This window comes from Molossus molossus, unplaced genomic scaffold (assembly GCF_014108415.1).
Source record: "Molossus molossus isolate mMolMol1 unplaced genomic scaffold, mMolMol1.p scaffold_m16_p_10, whole genome shotgun sequence".
Lineage (NCBI taxonomy): Eukaryota > Metazoa > Chordata > Mammalia > Chiroptera > Molossidae > Molossus > Molossus molossus.
In genome coordinates, this window is record NW_023425345.1 from 2,523,697 (window position 1) to 2,543,929 (window position 20,233).

The 20,233-nt window shown below is 51.9% G+C and overlaps 1 protein-coding gene across 3 annotated transcripts; it reads left to right on the forward strand.

The window, feature by feature from the left end:
- Positions 1–1,423: 1,423 nt before the first annotated feature.
- POLR3H (RNA polymerase III subunit H) lies at positions 1,424–19,412 on the forward strand. Of its 3 annotated transcripts, none has more exons than XM_036251970.1 (7): positions 1,424–1,487; positions 8,115–8,245; positions 11,928–12,024; positions 15,886–15,972; positions 16,533–16,596; positions 18,031–18,232; positions 19,126–19,412. In XM_036251970.1, the coding sequence occupies exons 2-7, from the start codon at positions 8,135–8,137 to the stop codon at positions 19,177–19,179; spliced, it is 615 nt and encodes a 204-aa protein (XP_036107863.1). In that variant the 5' UTR covers positions 1,424–1,487; positions 8,115–8,134; the 3' UTR covers positions 19,180–19,412. The 3 variants fall into 3 exon arrangements, with proteins under 3 accessions (XP_036107863.1, XP_036107862.1, XP_036107864.1); XM_036251969.1 differs by lacking the exon at positions 1,424–1,487 and adding an exon at positions 7,817–7,852 and having other exon boundaries at positions 7,968–8,245; XM_036251971.1 differs by lacking the exon at positions 1,424–1,487 and adding an exon at positions 7,834–7,852.
- Positions 19,413–20,233: the final 821 nt, after the last annotated feature.

The following is a 20,233-nucleotide window of genomic DNA, read 5'->3' on the forward strand; positions in this document are numbered from 1 at the left end:
AGCTTCTCAACACTAGAGGTTCACCTCCATCCTCACTCACCTTCTAAGCAAAGCTGTCTCTGAACTGCCCTGGCTTTAGGGGAAGTCCCGCCCCGGTCACGTGCTATCATATTATCCATGTGACCTTTCTTTAAAAAAAATTTTTTTTTCATTACTGATTTTCAGAGAGAGAGGAAGGGAGAGGGAGATAGAAACATCAATGAGAGAGAACATCGATTGGCCTGGCCCCTTCCTGCATGCCCCCCACTGGGGATTTGCTTCACAACCTGGGCATGTGCCCTGGCTGGGAACTGAACTGGCGACCTCTTGGTGCATGGGTTGATGCTCAACCACTGAGCCACACCAGCCGGGCCATGTGACTTTTCTTGATCACAATGCCTGACATGATCTCCTGCATCTGTTTGTTCCCTATTTTCAGCTGGGGCCTCATGCATGGTAGCCCCAACAAATACCTGTTGACTTGCTGCCCTTTGTTTGGCTCAAGCCAAAACAGAGAAAAACATCCTGGGACACTTTCTTTAGGTCCCTTCTAGAGTCACCATTCCCAGGGGCACTTCAGCTTTGCCTTTGCCTCCGTGGAGGGGCGTTTTAAAAGTGCCTGGATGAGAAGGGCTCCCGGGCCTGTTCAGACACCATCAAGGCCATCCTTCCATGCCTCAGAGCCCCCACTCCTTGAGAACCTGGACAAAGTCCTCTGAGGGCTCAGGATCAAGGAAATGTGGACCCACCCTGAATACCTGGTTAGCTTCCATTTGTAATTGACATGTTTTTCTCTTTGCTTTGACTGCTAGAAAGCTGAGAGCCAAATGCTTCTTCTGCCAGCAAGTTGACAGGACCATGCATATCTCAGGGCTAATCTTTTCTTTTCCTGCTTTTATTTAATCCTCCAAGAAACATTTGTTCTGGGCTTGCTGTAGCCTGGCGCTAGGGAATCCACAGTGAACAAAACAGACGAAACCCCTGTTTTCAAGGCGCTCAGTCAACAGGGACAGAGAGGCAATAAAACAACCTAATAAGTAACCATGGGGTTGTCGGAAGGCAGTAAACGCTACGGAAAACTATTAAGTAGGGAAGTGGGGTAGCAAGAGGGGGCTGGTTCGCAATTTCAAACCCGGATATGTGTGTCAGGGAAACCGGCCCGGCCCGGGGTGATGGGAGGGCAAGGAGGTGAGGGAGGAAGACAAGAGGGTGGCCAGAGGATGAATGCGGCTGGGAGAGGAAACAGCACCAGGCAGACGCCCCGGCAGCAGTCAGAGAATAGGCAGAGGAATGGGGCACTGGTCCGAGGGGTCCTGGGGGGTGACCCCTCGCAGGGCTGTGAATGAAGGCTCTTCCCCTAGTGAGACAGAGCATTGCAGGGTCCAGAGAGGACTGAGAATTCTGAGCGATATAACACATCTGTCTGACTTCCGTGCTGAGTGGAGCTGGTGGGGGACGAAGGAGAGATGCGGGCAGGAACCAGGGTGAAGGCTGCTACAAAGGCCCAGGTGAAGGGTGAGGGTGGCTGGAAACAGTGGAGGTGTTAGGGAGGGGGTGGAATCTGGGTGCATTTGGGAGGTAGAAACAACAGGATTTGTTCAAGGTTCACAGGGGTGCCCGGCCGGTGTGGCTCAGTGCTTAAGCACTGACCCATGTACCAAGAGGTTGCTGGTTCAATTCCCGGTCAGGGCACATGCCCAGGTTGTTAGCCGATCCCCAGTGGGGGGCATGCAGGAGGCGGCCAATCGATGTTCTCTCTCATAGATGTTTCTATCTCTCCCTCTCCCTTCCTCTCTCTCTAAAATCAATAAGGAAAAAAAATTTAAAAAAAAAGGTTCACAGGGGTGTGAGAGACAGCGGAGAGTCAAGGATGATTCCAGGTTGTGGCCTGAGCAACTGGAGGAACGGAGAAGTTATTCTCTAGCGTAGGAAGACTGATGGAAGCAGATTTTGGGGTGGGGGTGACCAGCAGTTCCATTTTGGCCCCTGGGAAGCCTGAGTTGCCGAAGGGCCGTGTGAGCAGGCAGGATACGTCAGCCCCCTGCTCCGGGAGAGGGCTGGCCGGAGAGGGACACGTGGACACGTGGGGAGCCATCTGCCCATGCTGCTCACCGTGGTGATGGGCCCGAGGATGCCCACATTTCCAGGTGGGGGAGGAGTCTGTGGGGCGGGGGGCCTGGGCTCCTGGAAGCCATGTGGAAACTGTGTGAAGGCGGAGGGCGTGATCCGCTGGAAGGAATCGCTGCGGAGGAGGACTGAGAACTGCTTCTGGATCTGTCGGCCTGGAGGCCACCAGTGACCTTGAGAAAGCAGTCTGGGTTGAGAGGCAGGGCCCCAAACCGGCTGGAGCAGGTTGACAGAGGACAGGAAGAGAGGGTTTGGAAACAGCAAGCACAGACGACTCCTTCAAGCAGCTTTGCTAGCAAAGGGAGCAGAAAACGGCACTGGCTGGAGGGAAAGGGGGCCAAGAGAGAGTGCTTTTAAGATGTGATAAAAATTGTAATTGCTTTTTAAAGTTTAAATTTTATTCATTTTTGAGTAGGTAATATATTCCCATGATCCCAAACATCAAAGATTACAAATGGTATTTGGTTAAAAATTCCCTCTCCTGCCTAGCCATTGTGGCTCAGTGGTTGAGCGTTGACCCATGCACCCAGAGTTTACGGGTTTGATTCCCGGTCAGGGCACAGGCCCAGGTTGTGGGTGGATCCCCAATGGGGGACATGCAGGAGGCAGCCAATTGATGTTCTTTCTCGATATTTCTATCTCTCTCTCTCTCTCCCTTCCTCTGTCTCTCTAAAATCAATAAAGAAAAAAAAATCCCTCTCCTGCCCCTATCCCTCTCCCAACCCCCACCCTGGAGACAACCAAGGTAATCAGGTGTTTGTGGGATCTCACAGAGCACACCTATACATGCACACATATGTGCTCACACACTATTATTTTTCTCCCTTTTTTTTTTTTGAGAGTGAATGTTTTCTCTTTAAAATTTTTTTTTCTTTATTAAAGATTTTTAGAGAGAGAGGAAGGGAGAGGGAGAGAAAGAAACATTGATGAGAGAGAACATCGATTGGCCGCCTCCTGCATGCCCCCCCACTGGGGATCAGACCCACAACCTAGGTATGTGCCCTGACTGAGAATCGAACCAGCAACCTCTTGGTGTATGGGTTGATGCTCAACGACTGAGCCATTCCAGATGGGCATATTTTTTCCCCTTTTTGACACAAATGGTTACATCCCATACACACTGCTCTGTGCCCTGCTTTGTTTATACTTAACAATATATTCTGAATATCATTCTATATCAATACATAAACAGCATTCTCATCCTTTTTTATGGCTTCATATTATTACTTTCTTGTTTTTAATATTTGTTTTCTTTATGAATTTTAGAGAGAGAGGAAGGGAGAGAAGAGAGAGAGAGAAACATCAATGAGATAGAACATCAACTGGCCGCCTCCTGCATGCCCACACTGGGGATTTGGCCCACAACATGGGCATGTGTCCTGACCAGGAATCAAACTCGGTGCGTGGGTCAACGTTCAACCACTGAACCACACTGGCTGGGCCATATTATTCCTTTCTATGATATACTGTATATATTTCTGACCCAGTCCCCCAGGGATGGACAGTCATTTGAGGTCAGTTCTATTATTATCTCCATTCTGCAGTGAGGCAACTTAGGTGCTGAGAGGTTCATCTGTTTCCCCGCGATTGCTCGGCGAGCTGCTGGCGTGAGAACTCCATGCCCTTAACCGCACACTTGGCACTCCTCCTCCTCCCGGATTAGTTTCCCACCCTTATTTCTCCCTCACTTCTACAGTCTTAGCAATTATTTTGCTGTCCTTTTGTTCATGCAAATAACACATATTTAGAAGCCCTGACCTTGTGCCAAGCAGGACTAGGCTCAGAGGATGTGGAGGGACATGACAGAGACGTCCTCTGCTACCCAGGAGCTTGCAGAGTAAGTCTTTGTGTGTTTTTTATGGCCACTTCCAATCTTCCACGGAATGATGAGAGAATTAATAAAACAGCTGGTCCCTGTTTTTTACTAATGAGGAAACCAAACGTGCCAACACATTGCTGTTAAAATCCCGTGAGCTGAACACCATAAAAGAAGCCTGGGAACCCACACTCCGACCTCTGCAATGCTGGCCCTATCCCCCTAGCCTGGCCCTCCTCCAATTTCCCATGTGTGAAAGGCCCGCCACCCAGCCAGTGGATAAAGCTCTCTGGGATTGGCTCTGCCCACTTCCATCCCCAGGTCATCCACCCTGTGGATGAGACCACCCCCTGAAGACCTCTGGACTCTGCCCAACTTCACTCTCCAGGACTACCAGCCTTGCCAGGGGCCTTCTCTTATAGGAGTTACCCCATGACTTCCTCCCTGGTCTTCTTGTCTCCACCCCAGTCTCTTCCCATTTATTGTCCATCCAGCTAATGTGTCATTGTGTCATTTACTTGTTCTAACCTTCTAAGGCTTCCCTTTGCTGCCCTCCGGCTTGTGCAGGAGGAACAGCCCAGTGGTTATGATAGTGGGTTCTGGAGCCTGAATCCCAGCTCTGCAATTTATCAGCTGCGTGGCCTTGAATGACCTACTTAACCTGCCTTAGATAAGAGAAAATGAGATGACAGAAATGAGAATGATAAATGATAATGAGATAAATTAAATAATGATAATAATAATCCCTACCTTTTATAGCTGTTGTGAGGATTAAAAATTAATATTATGATGATAGCCCTGGCTGGTCTGGCTCAGCGGTTGGACTGTGGGCCTGTGGACCGGAGAGTCCAGGTTCGGTTTCCGCTAGGGGCACATATATATATATTATAATAATAAGGCCCTTGTAATCTGGACCGTGCATACATTTCCAATCTCACCAGTTCTTGTCTCCCCTATAAATCAGCTGAAATACTTTTGCTTTTCTGAGAGCATCAAATTCTCTTTCTCTGTGCTCCCTTCGACCCCTTGATATTGAAGGATATTCATGAGGGAAGGCTTTTGTGACAGTGGCAGTTGCTTGCAGGAGAGACTAAGACTGGGAGCTGGGTATGTGGCTAAACTCCAGGGGAACAATAAAGAGGCCTGAACCAGGGCAGTAGCTGTAGAATAGAATAAAGAGGAAAGATTTGAGAGATGTTTGAGAGAAAGAATATAATCTCCTAAATACTTTTACTGAATGCCTCATAGGAAAGATGTTAGGGGATTGTGGGAATAAAGAGCAGAAGTAGCTTTTCTCCTGTTTTCAAGTATAGAAAATCCTAGGAGTGGCAAACAGACCTAAAAACAAAAATCTGTATGCAGGGAAGGTCAAAGTCAATATAACTGTGGCCCAGTTTCATAGAGAAAGCTCTATATGTATAAAATTAGCAAATTAAAGCATCATTCATTTCTGAGTGCCTCTGTTACCTACCCCAAGGTAGTTTTTTTTTTTTTTATCCTTACCCGAGGACATTTTACAATATTTTGTTCAGACAGAGTGGGAGGAAGAGAGAGAGAGAAACATCTACCTGAAAGGGACACATTGAGTGGTTGCCACCCACATGACCCAACCAGGGCCAGGGACAAACTGCAACCAAGGTACCTGCCTTTAATGGGAACTGAACCCGGTCTCTCCTGACCGCAGGCCGATGCTCTAACTGCTGAGCCAAACTGGCCAGGGCTTGTTTTTTTTTAAAATCCTCACCTGAGGATATTTTTCTATTTATATTCAGATAGAGTGGGAGGGAGACAGAGGGAGAGGAAGGGAGAGAGAAACATCGATGTGAGAGGGACACATCGACTGGTTTTCTCCAGCATGACCCTGACCAGGGCCGGGGACAACTGCAACCAAGGTACGTGCCCTTGGTCGGAATCAAACCCGAGACTCATTGGTCCTCGGGTTGATGCTCTACCGTTGAGCCAAACCAGCCAGGGCTCAGGCTTTTTATTTTTATTATTATTATTTTTTCTTATCCTTACCCGAGGACATTTTTAAATTTTTTGTTCAGATAGAGTGGGAGGGAGAGAGAGGGAGAGAGAGAGAAACATTGACGTGAAAGGGACACATTGAGTGCCTGCCTCCCACACGACCCAACCAGATCCGGGGATAAACTGCACCTGAGGTACGTGCCCTTAGCAGGAACCGAACCTGGGGCTCTCTGGACCTCAGGCCGACGCTCTAACCACTGAGCAAAACTGGCCAGGGCAGAGCTCAGTCTTTTTTTTTTTAAATGTTTTTATTGATTTTTTAGAGAGAGGGGAAGGAAAGAGAGATAGAAACATCGATCAGCTGCCTCTTGCATGCCCTGCACTGGGATCAGGTATGTGCCCCGACCAGGAATCAAACCCAGCCCTCTCAGTCCATGGGATGATGCTTAATTCACTGAGCCACCAAGGCTCTTTTTAAATTCTGAAATATTTTATTTGGTCAAAGCACACTACAGTATATTTATTTACTAAACCTCACCTGAGGATATTTTTCATTTATTTCTAGATAGGAGCAGAAAGGGGGTGGGGGGGAGAGAGAGAAACATTGATGCAAGAGAGACACATCGATTGATTGCCTCCCACATGACCCTAACAGTGACCTGCAACCCAGGTATTTGCCCTTAACTGGGAAATGAACCCGTGACTCTTCAGTCCTTGTACCAAGGCTCTAACTGCTGAGCCAAACCGGCCAGGGCACAACCCACCAATTTCAGAAGCAGTATAGTGTAGAGGTTTAGACTTAGCATCCCCTAATCTTGAACAAGTTATTGAGTTCTCTTAGTCCATATCAAGCTATCATATAGCTATCATATCAAGATGAACGAGACTGGAATGTGGGGGAGAGAGAAGGGATGTGTGGGTATGGGCAAGATCCTTCAGGGCCCTGTGAGGTACCATAAAGGTTTGGACTTTATTGTTAGTCCAGGGGTAAGTTACTGAGATTTTTTTGTCCCAACTTATTACCACTTTTCAATTAAGATGTAAATGCAGGCCTGGCCAGTTAGCTCAGTGGTTAGAGCGTCGGCCTTCGGTCAGGAGAGACCTGGATATGGTTCCCGCTAAGGGCACGTACCTCTGTTGCAGTTTGTCCCTGGCCCTGGTTGGGTCGTGCAGGTGGCAGCCACTCGATATGTCCCTTTCACGTTGATGTTTCTCTCTCTTTCTCTCTCTCTCCCTCCCCCCACTCTATCTGAACAAAATATGGAACAACGTCCTCGGGTGAGGATAAAAAAAAAAAAAAAAAGGATGTAAATGCAAAGATCCTAAGTGTTGAGTTCCATGTTTTGAGAATTGTATACATCTGTGTTGTTGTTCAGACAGAGTGGGAGAGAGAGAGAGAGAAACATCATTGTGAGAGGGACACATCGAGTGGTTGCCACCCACACAACCCAACCAGGGCCGGGGACAAACAGCAACAGAGGTACGTGCCCTTAGCAGAACCGAGCCTGGGTCTCTCTGGACCGCAGGCCGATGCTCTAACCGCTGAGCTAAACCGGCCGGGGCTACAGAACATTTCTACCAACCCAGAAAAGTTCTGCCTGTCTCCTTCCAGTCAGTTCTCCCCTTTCCACAGTACTGAAGGGCTTAAGTGCTATACTGTGTGTGCGTTCTGAAGGGATTACTCTGGCTGCTGCCCAGAGGATCGCCTGAGACCGGCAAGGAGAGTAAGGCACAGGCAAGAGCTGACTGTTTACACTAAGGTCGCCTAGCAACCAGAAGCGTTGTTCGAGGGTTGACAGCTCAGCTATGGGGGAAGGCGTCCCACGCCCCGCCCCACTTGATCCAGGCCCCGCCCTACCCCGCTCTGCGTAGGAGCCTCACGTCAGGGGGCGGGCACAAGCTCCTTATTGGTCAGTTCTCCGGAAGCGATAGGATTCGGAATCTCCCAATGGCTGCGTGAAGGTGCGCGGTGCGAGGCCGTGGGGCGGGGCGAGGCTGGGCCGCGCGGCGTGGGCGCACTCACTTCACGCTGGACTGAGATCCCCTTGTGCTGAGCCTTAGTTTCCCCATTTTTCAGTAGCGGAGCATGCTCCGCACGGGGCACTGCAGGCCTGACCACACAGCCACGTTGCCGGCCAGAGGGTTGTCCCAACGATTGGGACAGGACGGAGGGCTCTTGGGGACCCCACAGCCCCAGGTGCGTGACTGACCCTCCTGTTCCCAGAGACCCCAGCGCAGGCCAGGATGTTCGTCTTGGTGGAGATGGTGGACACTGTGCGGATCCCCCCGTGGCAGTTTGAGAGGAAGCTCAACGACTCCATTGCCGAGGAGTTGAATAAGAAGTTGGCCAACAAGGTACTGGCAGGGCCCACGGGACCGCGGGTAAGCGTTGGCACCAGAGGGCCCTGGACTGCCCACCCTCATGCTGCAGGCCTGGCCTTGGTCATGCCAAGCCTTGGCTTTGGGCAAGTAGCTTATTTTAGAACTCGGTTTTCTCATCTATACATGGTAATTCTTTTTTTTTTTAATCCTCACTGGAGGAAATTTTTGCATTTATCCTCAGAGCAGGAGGGAGAGAGGGGGAAAGAGAGAGAGAAAACATCAACGTGAGAGAGACACATCGACTGGTCGCCAGCCACACCACCCCAACCGAGGCTGGGGACAAATTGCAACCGAGGTATGTGCCCCTGGCGGGAACTGAACCCCAGTCTCTCTGGTCCACAGGTCGATGCTCTAACCACTGAGCAAAACTGGCCAAGACTGCCCTGGCCGGTTTGGTTCAGCGGTTAGAGCGTCGGCCTGTGGTCCAGAGAGACCCGGGTTCGATTCCCACTAAGGGCATGTACCTCGGTTGCAGTTTGTCCCCGGCCCTGGTCGGTTGTGCGGGTGGCAGCCATTCGATGTGTCCCTTTCACATCGATGTTTCTCTCTCTCTCTCTGTTCCTCTCTCTCCCTCCCACTCTACCTGAACAAAAAATGGAAAAATGTCCTCGGGTGAGGATAAAAAACAAACAAACTGGCCAGGACTGTACATGATAATTCTTATATTACAAGGTCGTTGGAGGAAATTAAAGGGGAAATTGTGTTTGAGAAAGGCCCTTGTAACTGCAAAGTGCTAGATTCCACACTTCCAAATTACTTTGCAATCTTAGGTAAGCATTTACCCACTCTGGGCCTCGGTTTCCATTTGTAAAGTAGAAATACTAATTGCTGTCCAACCATACATTATTTTTGTGATGATGGATGCTCAAGGGGTTTATCTGTTCATTCCTGAAAATACAAAAAATGGTATGTGCACCATTTATGTGCCAGGCCAATGTGCCTTAATAACAACTCACCAGAGGGCTTCCCACTGCCTTTCCTGTAGTAACCTTCCCTCCTCAGTTATTGTGTCCTATCACTATTTCCTTCTTAGAACTTCACTTACTGCACTCTATTTTATTTGTTCATTGGGTCACCATTTTTCTATTTTCTCTCCATGAGAGCAGGGACTTTTGTCTTCTTCCCCATAGTATCTTCCATATTAGGCAGAGCCTGGCACAGAATAGATGTCCCATAATTGTCTGTTGATTGAATGAATGACACAGACAAGGTTCTACCCTGTAGTGTGGTGGGGAAAGCAGATACCAAGGAGAGGGTCCCACAGTTGAGTGTGATGACAATTTGAGGTAAAGGCTGTAAAAGACAAGTGTTGACAAACTTATGGATTAAAGGAACTTCTACAATGAGGGAGACAAGCTGCTTTGTTAGGTCCAGGAGGAGCTAACTAGAGGATTCTTTTTCATGGTGGGAGGGGCTGGGCAGAGAGAAGAGCTGTGCAGGCAGAGAAAACAGCATTTGCAAAAGCCCCGTGGCCTTTGGAGGGAATATTACACCTTCATGGTATGGCCTGGGCAGACTGCCAAGGTTGCAGGGGCCAGGCCACACAGGGCCTGCAGGACTTCATGGGGTATTATTGGTCTTTATCCATAGAACAGCAAGAGGTGATATGTGGGGAGCAGCCAGCAAGGGGAAGATTGGCTGGCTTTAGACAGGAGGCAAGTCCCTTCCATAGAGGCTGAGCTCACAGAAGGGAGTGTGCAGAGCTGGGGAGTTGGTGGTGGTAGAAAGAACTCATGGATTCCTTGGTGGGTGGCTTCAGGTTACTTTGTGATGTAGAAAGTGAGGGGGTCTGTGGGGGGATGAAGTGTGACCATTGTGGAGAGAGAAGGTGTGCAAAGTCCAAGGAAAGAATGTAGTCTCTTTGTGGCATGGGTCCTTCAGTGACCTGTTGAGACAAGTTCTTTCTTTCTTTCTTTCTTTCTTTCTTTCTTTCTTCCTTCCTTCCTTCCTTCCTTCCTTCCTTCCTTCCTTCCTTCCTTCCTTCCTTCCTTCCTTCCTTCCTTCCTTCCTTCCTTTCTTTCTTTCTTTCTTTCTTTCTTTCTTTCTTTCTTAAAATATGTTTTTATTGATTTTTACGGAGAGAGGAAGGGGGAGAGAAAGAAGGAGAGAGAGAGAGAGAAACATCCATGTGAGAAAACATTGATTGCATGCCCCTTACTGGGGATCCAGCCTGCAACTTGGACCAGGAATCAAACTGGTGACCGTTTGGTGCACGTGACAGTGCTCAACCAACTGAGCCACACTAGCTTGAGCAAGACAAGTCTTTCTATATTTGAATCATTGAGTCATTTGAGAGGAGCCCAAATAGAGGGTCCATAGTCTGGCTAAGGGCATAGAGCTTAAGCTGAACTCTGCCTCACCACTGTGAGGTCTGACCAGAACTCTGAGTTCTGAGCTTCCTGCTAATTCTTTTTTTTTTATCCTCACCTGAGGACATTTTTCCATTTTTTGTTCAGATAGAGTGGGAGGGAGAGAGAGAGAGAGAAACATCGACGTGAAAGGGACACATCGAGTGGCTGCCACCCGCACGACCAATCAGGGCCGGGGACAAACTGCAACCGAGGTACATGCCCTTAGCGGGAACCGAACCCAGGTCTCTCAGGACCGCAGGCTGGCGCTCTAACCGCTGAACCTAACCAGCCAGAGCTTCTTGCTAATTCTTGAACAGTCCTGCAACATCTCTCAGTGGGGAGTAATGATGCTGGTGGCAGATTAGCTGACACCAAGCAAGTGGCCAGTTGTTCAGAGCACCATGGGGTGGGGATGGGACATGGGATGTTCTCTGCCCAGTCTTGGGACCTTGGCCATGTGTCACTCTGCCAGCCTCAGTCCCTGTGGCTATGTCTGTTTGTCTGAGACTGTGAGCGGTACAGAGATTAGCTGTGGTTCTGATGTTCACTGAGCTGTGACCTCTAGCATGGACTTAGAAAATGTAGGTTTAGCCCTGGCTGGTTCTGCTCAGCGGTTAGAGTGTTGGCCTGCAGTCTTGGAGAGACCCGGGTTTGGTTCCAGCTAAGGGTACGTACCTCAGTTGCAGTTTGTCCCCGGCCCCGGTTGGGTCGTGTGGGTGGCAACCACTCGATGTGTCCCTTTCACATCGATGTTTCTCTTCTCTCTCTCTCTTTCTCCCTCCCATTCTATCTGAACAAAATATCAAAAAAATGTCCTTGGGTGAGGATAAAAAAAAAAAAAAGAAAGAAAATGTAGGTTTAACTGGAGGTTCCCCTGCTACTGTCCTTATTAGTAATAATAATGATCCTTGATTGATTGTTATTATTTCTAGCATGTGAACTGGGTACTGGGATAGGGGTTTCCCATCCATTCTCTATTTAACAACCTTGCAACCTGGTGTGTCCATTTTTGCAGATGGGGAATCTGAGGCTCAGAGAGGTCACCTTGGAGGTCACACAGGGAGTGGTGGAGCTGGCATTGTAACCTAGATCTGCCTCGTCACCAAAGGCCCTTTTCTTTCCAGAGCTCTACCTCCTTCTGACTTTGCTTACTCCTGTGCTTACTTTATGCAGTGCCTCAACTAATTTCCAGCTGTAAAACTGGGGTGATCACACCTGCCTTGAGGTGGTGGGTCTCAATAGAGACGGCCTGGGAGCTGGGCCTTGAGTTCACTGTGTGTGTGTGTGTACACTAATACACATAGGTCGTGTACAACGTGGGACTTTGCATCTGTCTGTTTGACATCACCAAACTGGAGGATGCCTACGTGTTTCCTGGGGATGGCGCATCACACACCAAAGGTGGGTACCCTCTCCTCTTGGGGCATTGGATCTTTGAGGCTCAGTTTTCAGGGGTGGGAGTCCTGGTCTGGGGGTTGGGAAACCTAGGTCCTAGCCCTGACTGCCAAGAATTGACTAGGTGATGATGTGGAGAATCTTCTCTCTGGGTCTTTGTTTCTCATCTATAAGAAATGGGAGGTGAACAAGGTGATTCTCAAGGACTCTCCAGCTCTGAGATTGTGGCTATGTCTGGGCCCCCTTTGGTCTTTTCTGTTCCTGAGTCCTGCTTTTTGCCTGGTCCTCAGGCTGGTCAGTCGGGGGGGGGGGGGCAGGCGGAATAGACAGGCAGAGACACTTCGAGATATCGTTGCTGGATTGAAAGTGGAGAGCAGAGGTGAGTGCAGCTACCTTTCCTGGGGGAGGCCTGGTTGGGGAACTTTGAGGGGCACTAGAACATAACTGGTTAAAAGTGTGACCTCCAGCCCTGGTTGGTTTGGCTCAATGGTGGTTAGAGTGTTGGCCCGAGGACCAAAGAGTCGCAGTTTGATTCCAGTCAAGGGCACATACCTTGGTTGTGGTTTGTCCCGGCCCTGGTTGGGTTCGTGCGGGAGGCAACCAGTTGATGTGTCTCTCACATTGATGTTTCTCTTTCTCCCTCTCCCACTCTGTCTGAAAATAAATGGAAAAATAGCCCTGGCCAGTTTGCTCAGTGGTTGGAGCGTCGGCCTGTGGACCAGAGAGACCCGGGTTCGGTTCCCGCTAAGGGCACGTACCTCGGTTGCAGTTTGTCCCCGGCCCTAGTTGGGTCGTGCAGGTGGCAGCCACTCGATGTGTCCCTTTCACGTGGATGTTTTTCTCTCCCTCCCATTCTAACTGAACAAAACAGAAAACAATGGAAAAATGTCCTTGGGTGAAGATTTAAAAAAAAAGCGTGACCTCCGAGTTCAAATTCCAACTGTGCCACTTATTCACTGTATGTCCTGAGCAGAATATGTAACCTCTCTGCCTTGTCTCATCTGTAAAATGCAGCTAACAGTAGTTTTTATATTGTGTGCTGTTGTGAGGATTACTAAGTTATACATGCAAAGCTCTCAGGACAGGACCTTGGTACATAGTGAATGCTTAGTGCTCATTGATTTGAACTTTTTCTCCTGAATCTGTGGGTCAGCTAGGTGGTCCCTTCTGGGCTGGTTTGGCCAGGATTGGAGAGTGAAGGGTGGTCTCACGTGTTTGGTGCTTGGCAGACTGGCTGGTGGTGGGGCAAGGGCTTCAGCTGGGATGGCTCATCTCTGTTCCACGTGGTGTTACCTTTCCTTAGGCTAGATTGGGTAAGAGAGCCCCTACTTATATTCCATTAGCTAAAGCAGGTCACATGGCTGAGGGCAGCATCAGGAGATGGAGAAATGCAGTGACATTGCAAAGGGGTGTGCACCAGGGGTGGGAGGGGTGGCTCCCAGACCTGAGGGAAGGAGGGAGAAGTAGAGGAAGGGTCACCTTGAGAAGAACTCTCAGGGAGGGAGTAGGGCATTTTTCACTCTCCTTCCTGGACCCAGCCAAATCGGAACCAGAGGGCAAAGGGCCATTTAGGTTGTTCAGGGCTAGTCAGAGTCTGGACACGAGACTTACTACGTTTGCCCCAAACTCACTGAGTCACAATCTGTGCGGGTGGGGCCTGAAGACTGTTTAACCAGGAGCCAGGTGATTCTCACCCAGGGTCACGTTTGAGGAGCCCTGCCCCACCCCATACTGCTCAGCTTCTTGGCACAGGCATGGAGATGAATGTGCCATGTGGCTGCCTGGTGTCTGTGTCCAGGGATCCAGAGCCTCAATGAGCTCCCATGGCTGCTGTCGTGCTCTGCGGAGAGCCTGAGAAACGGGCTGTTTGGAGGGACTAGGAGCAGTTTCATTAGCAGAAAAATAAGATGGTACCACGAGGGCCTTGTCTACGGAGAAGGGTGCTCCCTGGGCACAGGTTCTTATGGTCCTGCCCCCGCCCCGTAAGTCCAGTGCCCAAACCGGCCTGGCACAGACTCGATAGAGGCTCTGTGGGGATTTAGTAAACTGAACTGATGTTGTGTCATATGGGGGACAGGGTTTTTCCATCCTGTGGGTAAGTGACCCTTGGCTGCCCTCATTTGTTCTCCATGAGGTCAGATGAGGCCCTGTCATCCTGATGATGGCTTAGATGGCTCCTGTTTGTCTCCTCATAGACAGAGAGGGGTTACCCGCTGCCACTTCTCCTTCCCCCATGCCTTCCTGCCCAGTGGAGCCACGAGGAGACAGCCTGGCAGAGAGCTGGGGGCCACGTGGCTCTGCTGTCCCTTGGCAGACCAGGTGGCTGAGGGTGCTGGTGGCAGAAGCCTGTGTTTGAGGATAAACCTGTCTGAGGAAGGCAGCTTGAACCCCATGGCCCTGTCTGGTGGGCCCCATGGTGGAACAATGCAGAATAGCTGTGTGGTCGTGAGCAGGTTACGCAGCCACTCTGTGCAGTAGTAATGTGGCAGCTGTCATGGTTAGATCGAGATAGTCCCTCAGTGACCAGCAGGGGGCAGCTACATAGTTACTCTCTAGCCCAGTGGTTCTCAACCTTCCTAATGTTGTATGTGGGCGTAGTATCTGCACGTGGGCAGACCCGCCTGGAGACAGAGGAGCGGTGTCTGGTTCCTCAGACCATTGGAAATATGTGTTTCCGATGGTCTTAGGCGACCCCTGTGAAAGGGTCGTTTGACCCCCAGGTTGAGTCTAGTCAGTGGTGAATGCCCTCCCCTCCTTCAGTGCTTGAAGCAAGGAGCAGGAGTAACAAGGTGATGGCTTCGCCAGGCCCCGGGGTCAGAGTCTGATGTGGGCGCAGACTTCACTTGATGCTTTCTTTCCTTCAGTCCAGTAGATGGGGGCCACCTAGGGTAGGGACTGAGAACCCACAGAAGCGTTTCTATTAGGTTGTCAGCTCTGTCCCTCTTCCTTAATTTCACGATTTTTTTTTTTAAGAGAGGAAGGGAGAGCCCTGGCCGGTTTGGCTCAGCGGTTAGAGCATCGGCCTGCGGTCTGGAGAGACCCGGGTTCGGTTCCCGCTGAGGGCACGTACCTTGGTTGCAGTTTGTCCCCGGCCCTGGTTGGTCGTGCGGGTGGCAGCCGCTCGATGTGTCCCTTCACATCAATGTTTCTCTCCTCTCTCTCTGTTCCTCTCTCTCCCTCCCACTCTACCTGAGCAAAGGATGGAAAAGTGTCCTCAGGTGAGGATAAAAAAAATAAAAATAAAAAATAAAATAAGAGAGGAAGGGAGAAAGAAACATCAATGAGAGAGAAACATCAACATTGATCAGCTGCCTCCTGCATGTCCCCCATCAGGGATCAAGCCCACAACCTGGGCATGTGCCCCAACCAGAATCGAACTGAAGACCTCTTGGTGCAGGGTCGATGCCCAACCACTGAGCCACACCAGCCGGGCATATTTTAGGGCATTTTTAGCATTCCTTTCAGGTCAGAGCTATGTCTGGGGCACACTTCACTGGTCACTGGGAGCTTTTGCCAGGTGCTTCTGTCCTTTTTAGAATTTAAAGGAGAGAGCCTGGAGGAAGGTTGGAATTGAATTTGGAGTCACAATGGCCCAGAATCTGGGCTCAGGTGTGACTTATCTGATGGATTTGGGAGCCAGCTCTCAATTCTGGGGCCACTGCTGCTGGCCTCTTATGAGGGCCATGCTGTGGCCTTGTAGGGGACAGCCTGAGGGTCCCTCTGGCTCAGCTGCCAGGTCTGGGCCCACAAGGGGACTCCGCATGGACTGCCAGGCAGGTCCAGTGTGCTGGCGAGTAAGGGCTGTCCTGGTTGAAGCAGCCATTCCTCGCGTGCATTCTCATCACTGACGTGCTTTCTTCTTTCCAGTTCATTTTCGCTACGTGGTGTTCCATCCCTTCCTGGACGAGATTCTGATTGGAAAGATCAAAGGCTGCAGCCCCGAGGGAGTGCACAGTAAGGGTGGCCCTGGCTCCTCAGACGAGCCCCGGGAGCACGGGGAGGGCAGGGGACAGTGGCTGAAGCAGTGGCCAGGCTAGATGGCCTCCCTTTAGCTTCTGCGCTGCGCCACGTGGTCAGGGGAGGGTCAGATATAGAAGCAGAATCTTCCTACAGTGGCAGAGAGCTTGTCAGTGAGAATACTCAGCCTCCTCTTGCATTCACGTAATAGTGAGGACCTCAGCCACAGCGAGGCTTCACCACGAGGCCAGACCTCACGACCTCAGGGTGGGCCCTGGAAGTGGCAGAGGTGACTCAGGGTCATCAGCACCCACTGTTCCATGTTGTGTGCGGTGTCCATCTCAGTCAGGTTTTGGTGGCTCAAAACCTGAGGGTGTGTGAGTGGCATAGGCAGAGGCCCATGTGGACCTCTGAGGTTGGGGAGTGGCCCAGATTTCCATGGTGACATCTGCCCCATAGGCAGCACACATCAAGGGGCTTGTCTCTTGAGTATCCAGACCCCTCAGTGTTGAACTGTCCACTGCAAGCCCCTGTCCCATGCTGTCACTTTCTTCCAGTCTCCCTAGGGTTCTTCGATGACATCCTCATCCCCCCAGAATCACTGCAGCAGCCAGCCAAGTTGTATCCTCCCAAGGTCAGAGTGGGTCACAGGAGCTCAGGCCTTTCTAAAGGGCGATCCTCACTCTTCGATGTGGCCCTGGGTCCTATGATCTGATGCTGCCCGTCTCTGTGCCCACCCCACCAGCCTGCACTTATGATCTGGAAGCACTGACCTGCCTGTGCTTCCCACTGACCATGTGCTGTCTGGGCCGTTGGGCCTGGTTGTGTAGGTTGCACACTATAGTAAGGGTACTGCCCACTTTCGGTTCACTTTGTTTAGACTGTCCCTGCAGAAGTCTTCTCAGATCATTTCCCTTGAGAGCTTTGCCCCAACAGGCTCGCCTCCCGTCCTCCTTGGTCTGCAAGTGGTAGCATCAGCTAAATTTGAGAGCAGAGCTTGAGTGCGCCTCTCAAGGTGGGAAGGACCACAACCTCTCCTTGCTGGGTCTGACAGCCTGTGCACCCTCTGAGGCCAGCTGCCAAGTGCAGAATCAGCTCCACCACCCACCAGCTGTGACCAACCTCAGTGCTTCAGCTAGACTGTGAAGGTCCTGGGCTGGGTTGTTGCCCTCTGCTGGTCTCCCCCATTGTCCCTGTCCCAGCCCTTGGCCTGCTGCCCTGCAGTGTCTGTTTCAGTACATCCTCACTGAGACTGCACACTGGGAGAAACCCCAGGGCTGCCACTAGAGGGCAGTGTGGCTCTCCAGTGTGGTCTCTGTAGGGAGACCAGGGGTTGACTACCCTCACTGGTTCTGCAGATAGTTCTGGCTGAGCCTATGCAGGGCCAGGATCTGTGTGTGATTCCAGAAAACCTGACCCAGCCCTGCTGGTCCTCTCACGAGCTGTGGGCCCTCAGGCACGTGACCTCCCATGCCACCACCAACCCCTTGAAACTGAGGAAGCACTTGCGCTGCCTGGTCAATGTCACAGGTGTGGATGGAAAGATGTGGAATCGCACTGTGCACAGAACACAGGATAGCTTGAGCTAACCCTGGAGGTCAGACCTGCGGGTCCTGTGGAAGCACTCTCTGTGTTTACCTCTTTCCCACAGCCCTGTGAGGTGGGCCTGCCGCAGCCCCCATTTCACAGATGGGAACTGAGGCACTGAGAGCTTGGTCACAGCTGGTGGGTGGGGCCGATTCTGCACTGGCCTCTGAGAGGGTGCACAGGCTGAGTCAGATCCGGCAGGGAGGGGCCTCAGGCAGCGACTGGCTGTGGTCATTCCCATCCTGAGAGATGACTCAAGCTCTGCTTTCAAGTCTCCTTCCTTGATGACCTGAGGAAGCCTGTGGGTGCTTGGCTGGGACCCCTGTGTTCCCCACCTGGGTCCTGGCCCAGTCTCACCACTTGCACCTGGGACTGGATTTTCCCGGGGGTGGGTCCTGTGGGAGGAACCCCCAACCCTCAGGAGCTCCCCCATGGCCCAGTTGTTGCCTTGACCTGGGCCCTGCCCAGCGATGATGCAGAGCAGGTGTGGGTGTGGGAGTATGAGACGGAGGAAGGAGCCCACGACCTATACATGGACACTGGTGAGGAGATCCGCTTCCGCGTGGTGGACGAGAGCTTTGTGGACACATCCCCCACCGGGCCCAGCTCCACCGAGGCCGCCTCTACCAGTGAGGAGCTGCCAAAGAAGGAGGCTCCATACATGCTTGTGGTGAGATGTCCCGATGTGCTGCTGAAACCACAGCGACTGTGTGGTGTGGGAGCTACTTCCTTGAGTGGTGACTTGGGTCCTGCTCCTAGAACCCCCTCCCAGCAGGTCAGGGTACAGGTCCCTGGGCAGTCTTGGGCAGACACTTCTCCCTGAGGAGCCTTGGGGCAGTAGTCCTTGTGAGGTGTAGGCCAGTGCAAGAGAGGGACGGCCCAGGCTGATGACAAGGCCACTGATAATGGGCGAAGGAAACTAAGGAGGGGACTTGGGAGGAGTCAGAGTCCCAAGAGCAAGGGTGGGGCTTCAAGGAGGGTGACCCTCGGGGCAACTCCCACACCAGACCCAGATGGGCCTGAGGTGACAGGGATGCCGTGACCAGCCAGATCTGACTTGGATTCGTTTTGCCTCTTAACCTCATGAACTCAGACACATGACCACAGTGGGGCTTCAGGGGCCCTCTAGTCGGGTTTCCTGGTGACATGAGGGCCCTGGGTGGTTCACTTCAGGACAGCTGTGTCTGTCAGAAATCCAGATGGCCCAGGGCATCCCCTCTACATGTATTTGGTGGCTGGGGCTCAAGGTCACTAGGCCTTTCTGGCTGGAAGAGACCACAGGTGGCTCGGGAGGGCATGCCCATGACTAACCTGCTGGTGCCTGTGTTTGGACAGGTCTGGGGACGAGGAAGGGAGCCTGACGCCGAGGCCTGGGGGCCAGGGGCTGCGTCCTTAGTAAACCAGCACTTTCCTTCCTCAGGAGCTGGGCCGGAGGGGAGTCTGGCTGTGTGCTCCTCTGTGCCAGCTGGGCACCCTGAACAAAGGGCTCCCTTTGCCTCCTGTCTGACTTGGCTCAAGCCCTGAAGGTAGATGAAATGTGCCTGTTCTTTCTCTCCCTGGCAGGGATCCATTAGTGAGCCAGGCCTGGGCCTTCTCTCCTGGTGGACCAGCAGCTAGCCCTGGGGCTCGACCATGGACCAGCCCTCTGGAAGGTGCCAGAAAACAAGAGCAGCCTCATGATGCCCAGAAGCAGTCTGTGGAGTCTGTGCGGAGTCCGTGCGGGAGGAAACTGTTGGTTTGCCAGCCTGTCTCCTCCCTGCCGCCCTGGCCTTGCTTCTCCTCCTGAAGTCCACTCAGGACAGCAGAGACATTTAATAAACAATGGCGACTGCAGATGAGCCACCCCTATAGCATTGGCTGCTGTCACTAAGGTCATTGGGTTGCCACGGCTGGGACAGCATGTCCTTCCTCTCTTCAAATCACTTGTGGAGACGGCCCCCCACAATGGCAGGACTTGGGGCTGAGAGATCTAGGCTGCCTCAGGCCCGGCTTTTGGGCTGGTTGAGCTGGGTGGCTCCTTAAGGTAGCAGGAGAGGCTGGCTCAGGGCAGCTGCCTCGGGCCGTGGAAGCTAGCAGGTGCTGAGAAGGGTCTGAGGGCTGAGACAAGCACCTTCCTTCCCACTAGCATGTGGAAGGTGGAGGCTGTGGGCTTGGCTGGCTCAGGGTGAGGACAGGTGACCAGCTATGTCATGCTCCCCCCCCCCCATCAGCACAGCAGGAAGCTTGGGGACAGCTGTCACTCTTAGACCTCGACCTCACTAGGAACACCCTACCCTGTGGGTCTACCACCCCGATTCTGGCATGAGGACAAGCACCCCATTGTTTATTCAGCAGAATGGTTTTGCCAGGTTCGCCCACTTCTGCTGGGACTAGGATACTGGTTTTGTATAAGTCTTGGTGAAGGAGCCCCCTGCCCTGGCCTTTTGGGCCCACAACTAGCACCTGAGCATGGAGGTGTGGGTAGGTCAGTGGGTATGGCTTGGCCGGGGGGGGGGGGGGGGGCAGCTGTGGAACAGGTGCCTGCCACTGCCTTGAGCTGAGGGCCAGGAGACAGTGTGCATCATGAACTAGCTGTGACTTTGGACAGGGTGGCCTGTGCCCACTTGTGTTTGGAGGCCTGAGATGCCCAGAGGAAGGGGAGGCAGCAGCATTGAAGTCTGGCACAGCCCTG

What these genes read in the sequence shown, in the direction of transcription:
- POLR3H (XM_036251970.1), top strand. Translation starts at nt 8,135, where the DNA reads ATGTTCGTCTTGGTGGAGATGGTGGACACTGTGCGGATCCCCCCGTGG. An exon ending in CAGCCCCGAGGGAGTGCACA is followed by an intron (nt 15,973 to 16,532) that starts GTAAGGGTGGCC and finishes ACTTTCTTCCAG; the next exon opens with TCTCCCTAGGGTTCTTCGAT. An exon ending in AGGCTCCATACATGCTTGTG is followed by an intron (nt 18,233 to 19,125) that starts GTGAGATGTCCC and finishes TCTCCCTGGCAG; the next exon opens with GGATCCATTAGTGAGCCAGG.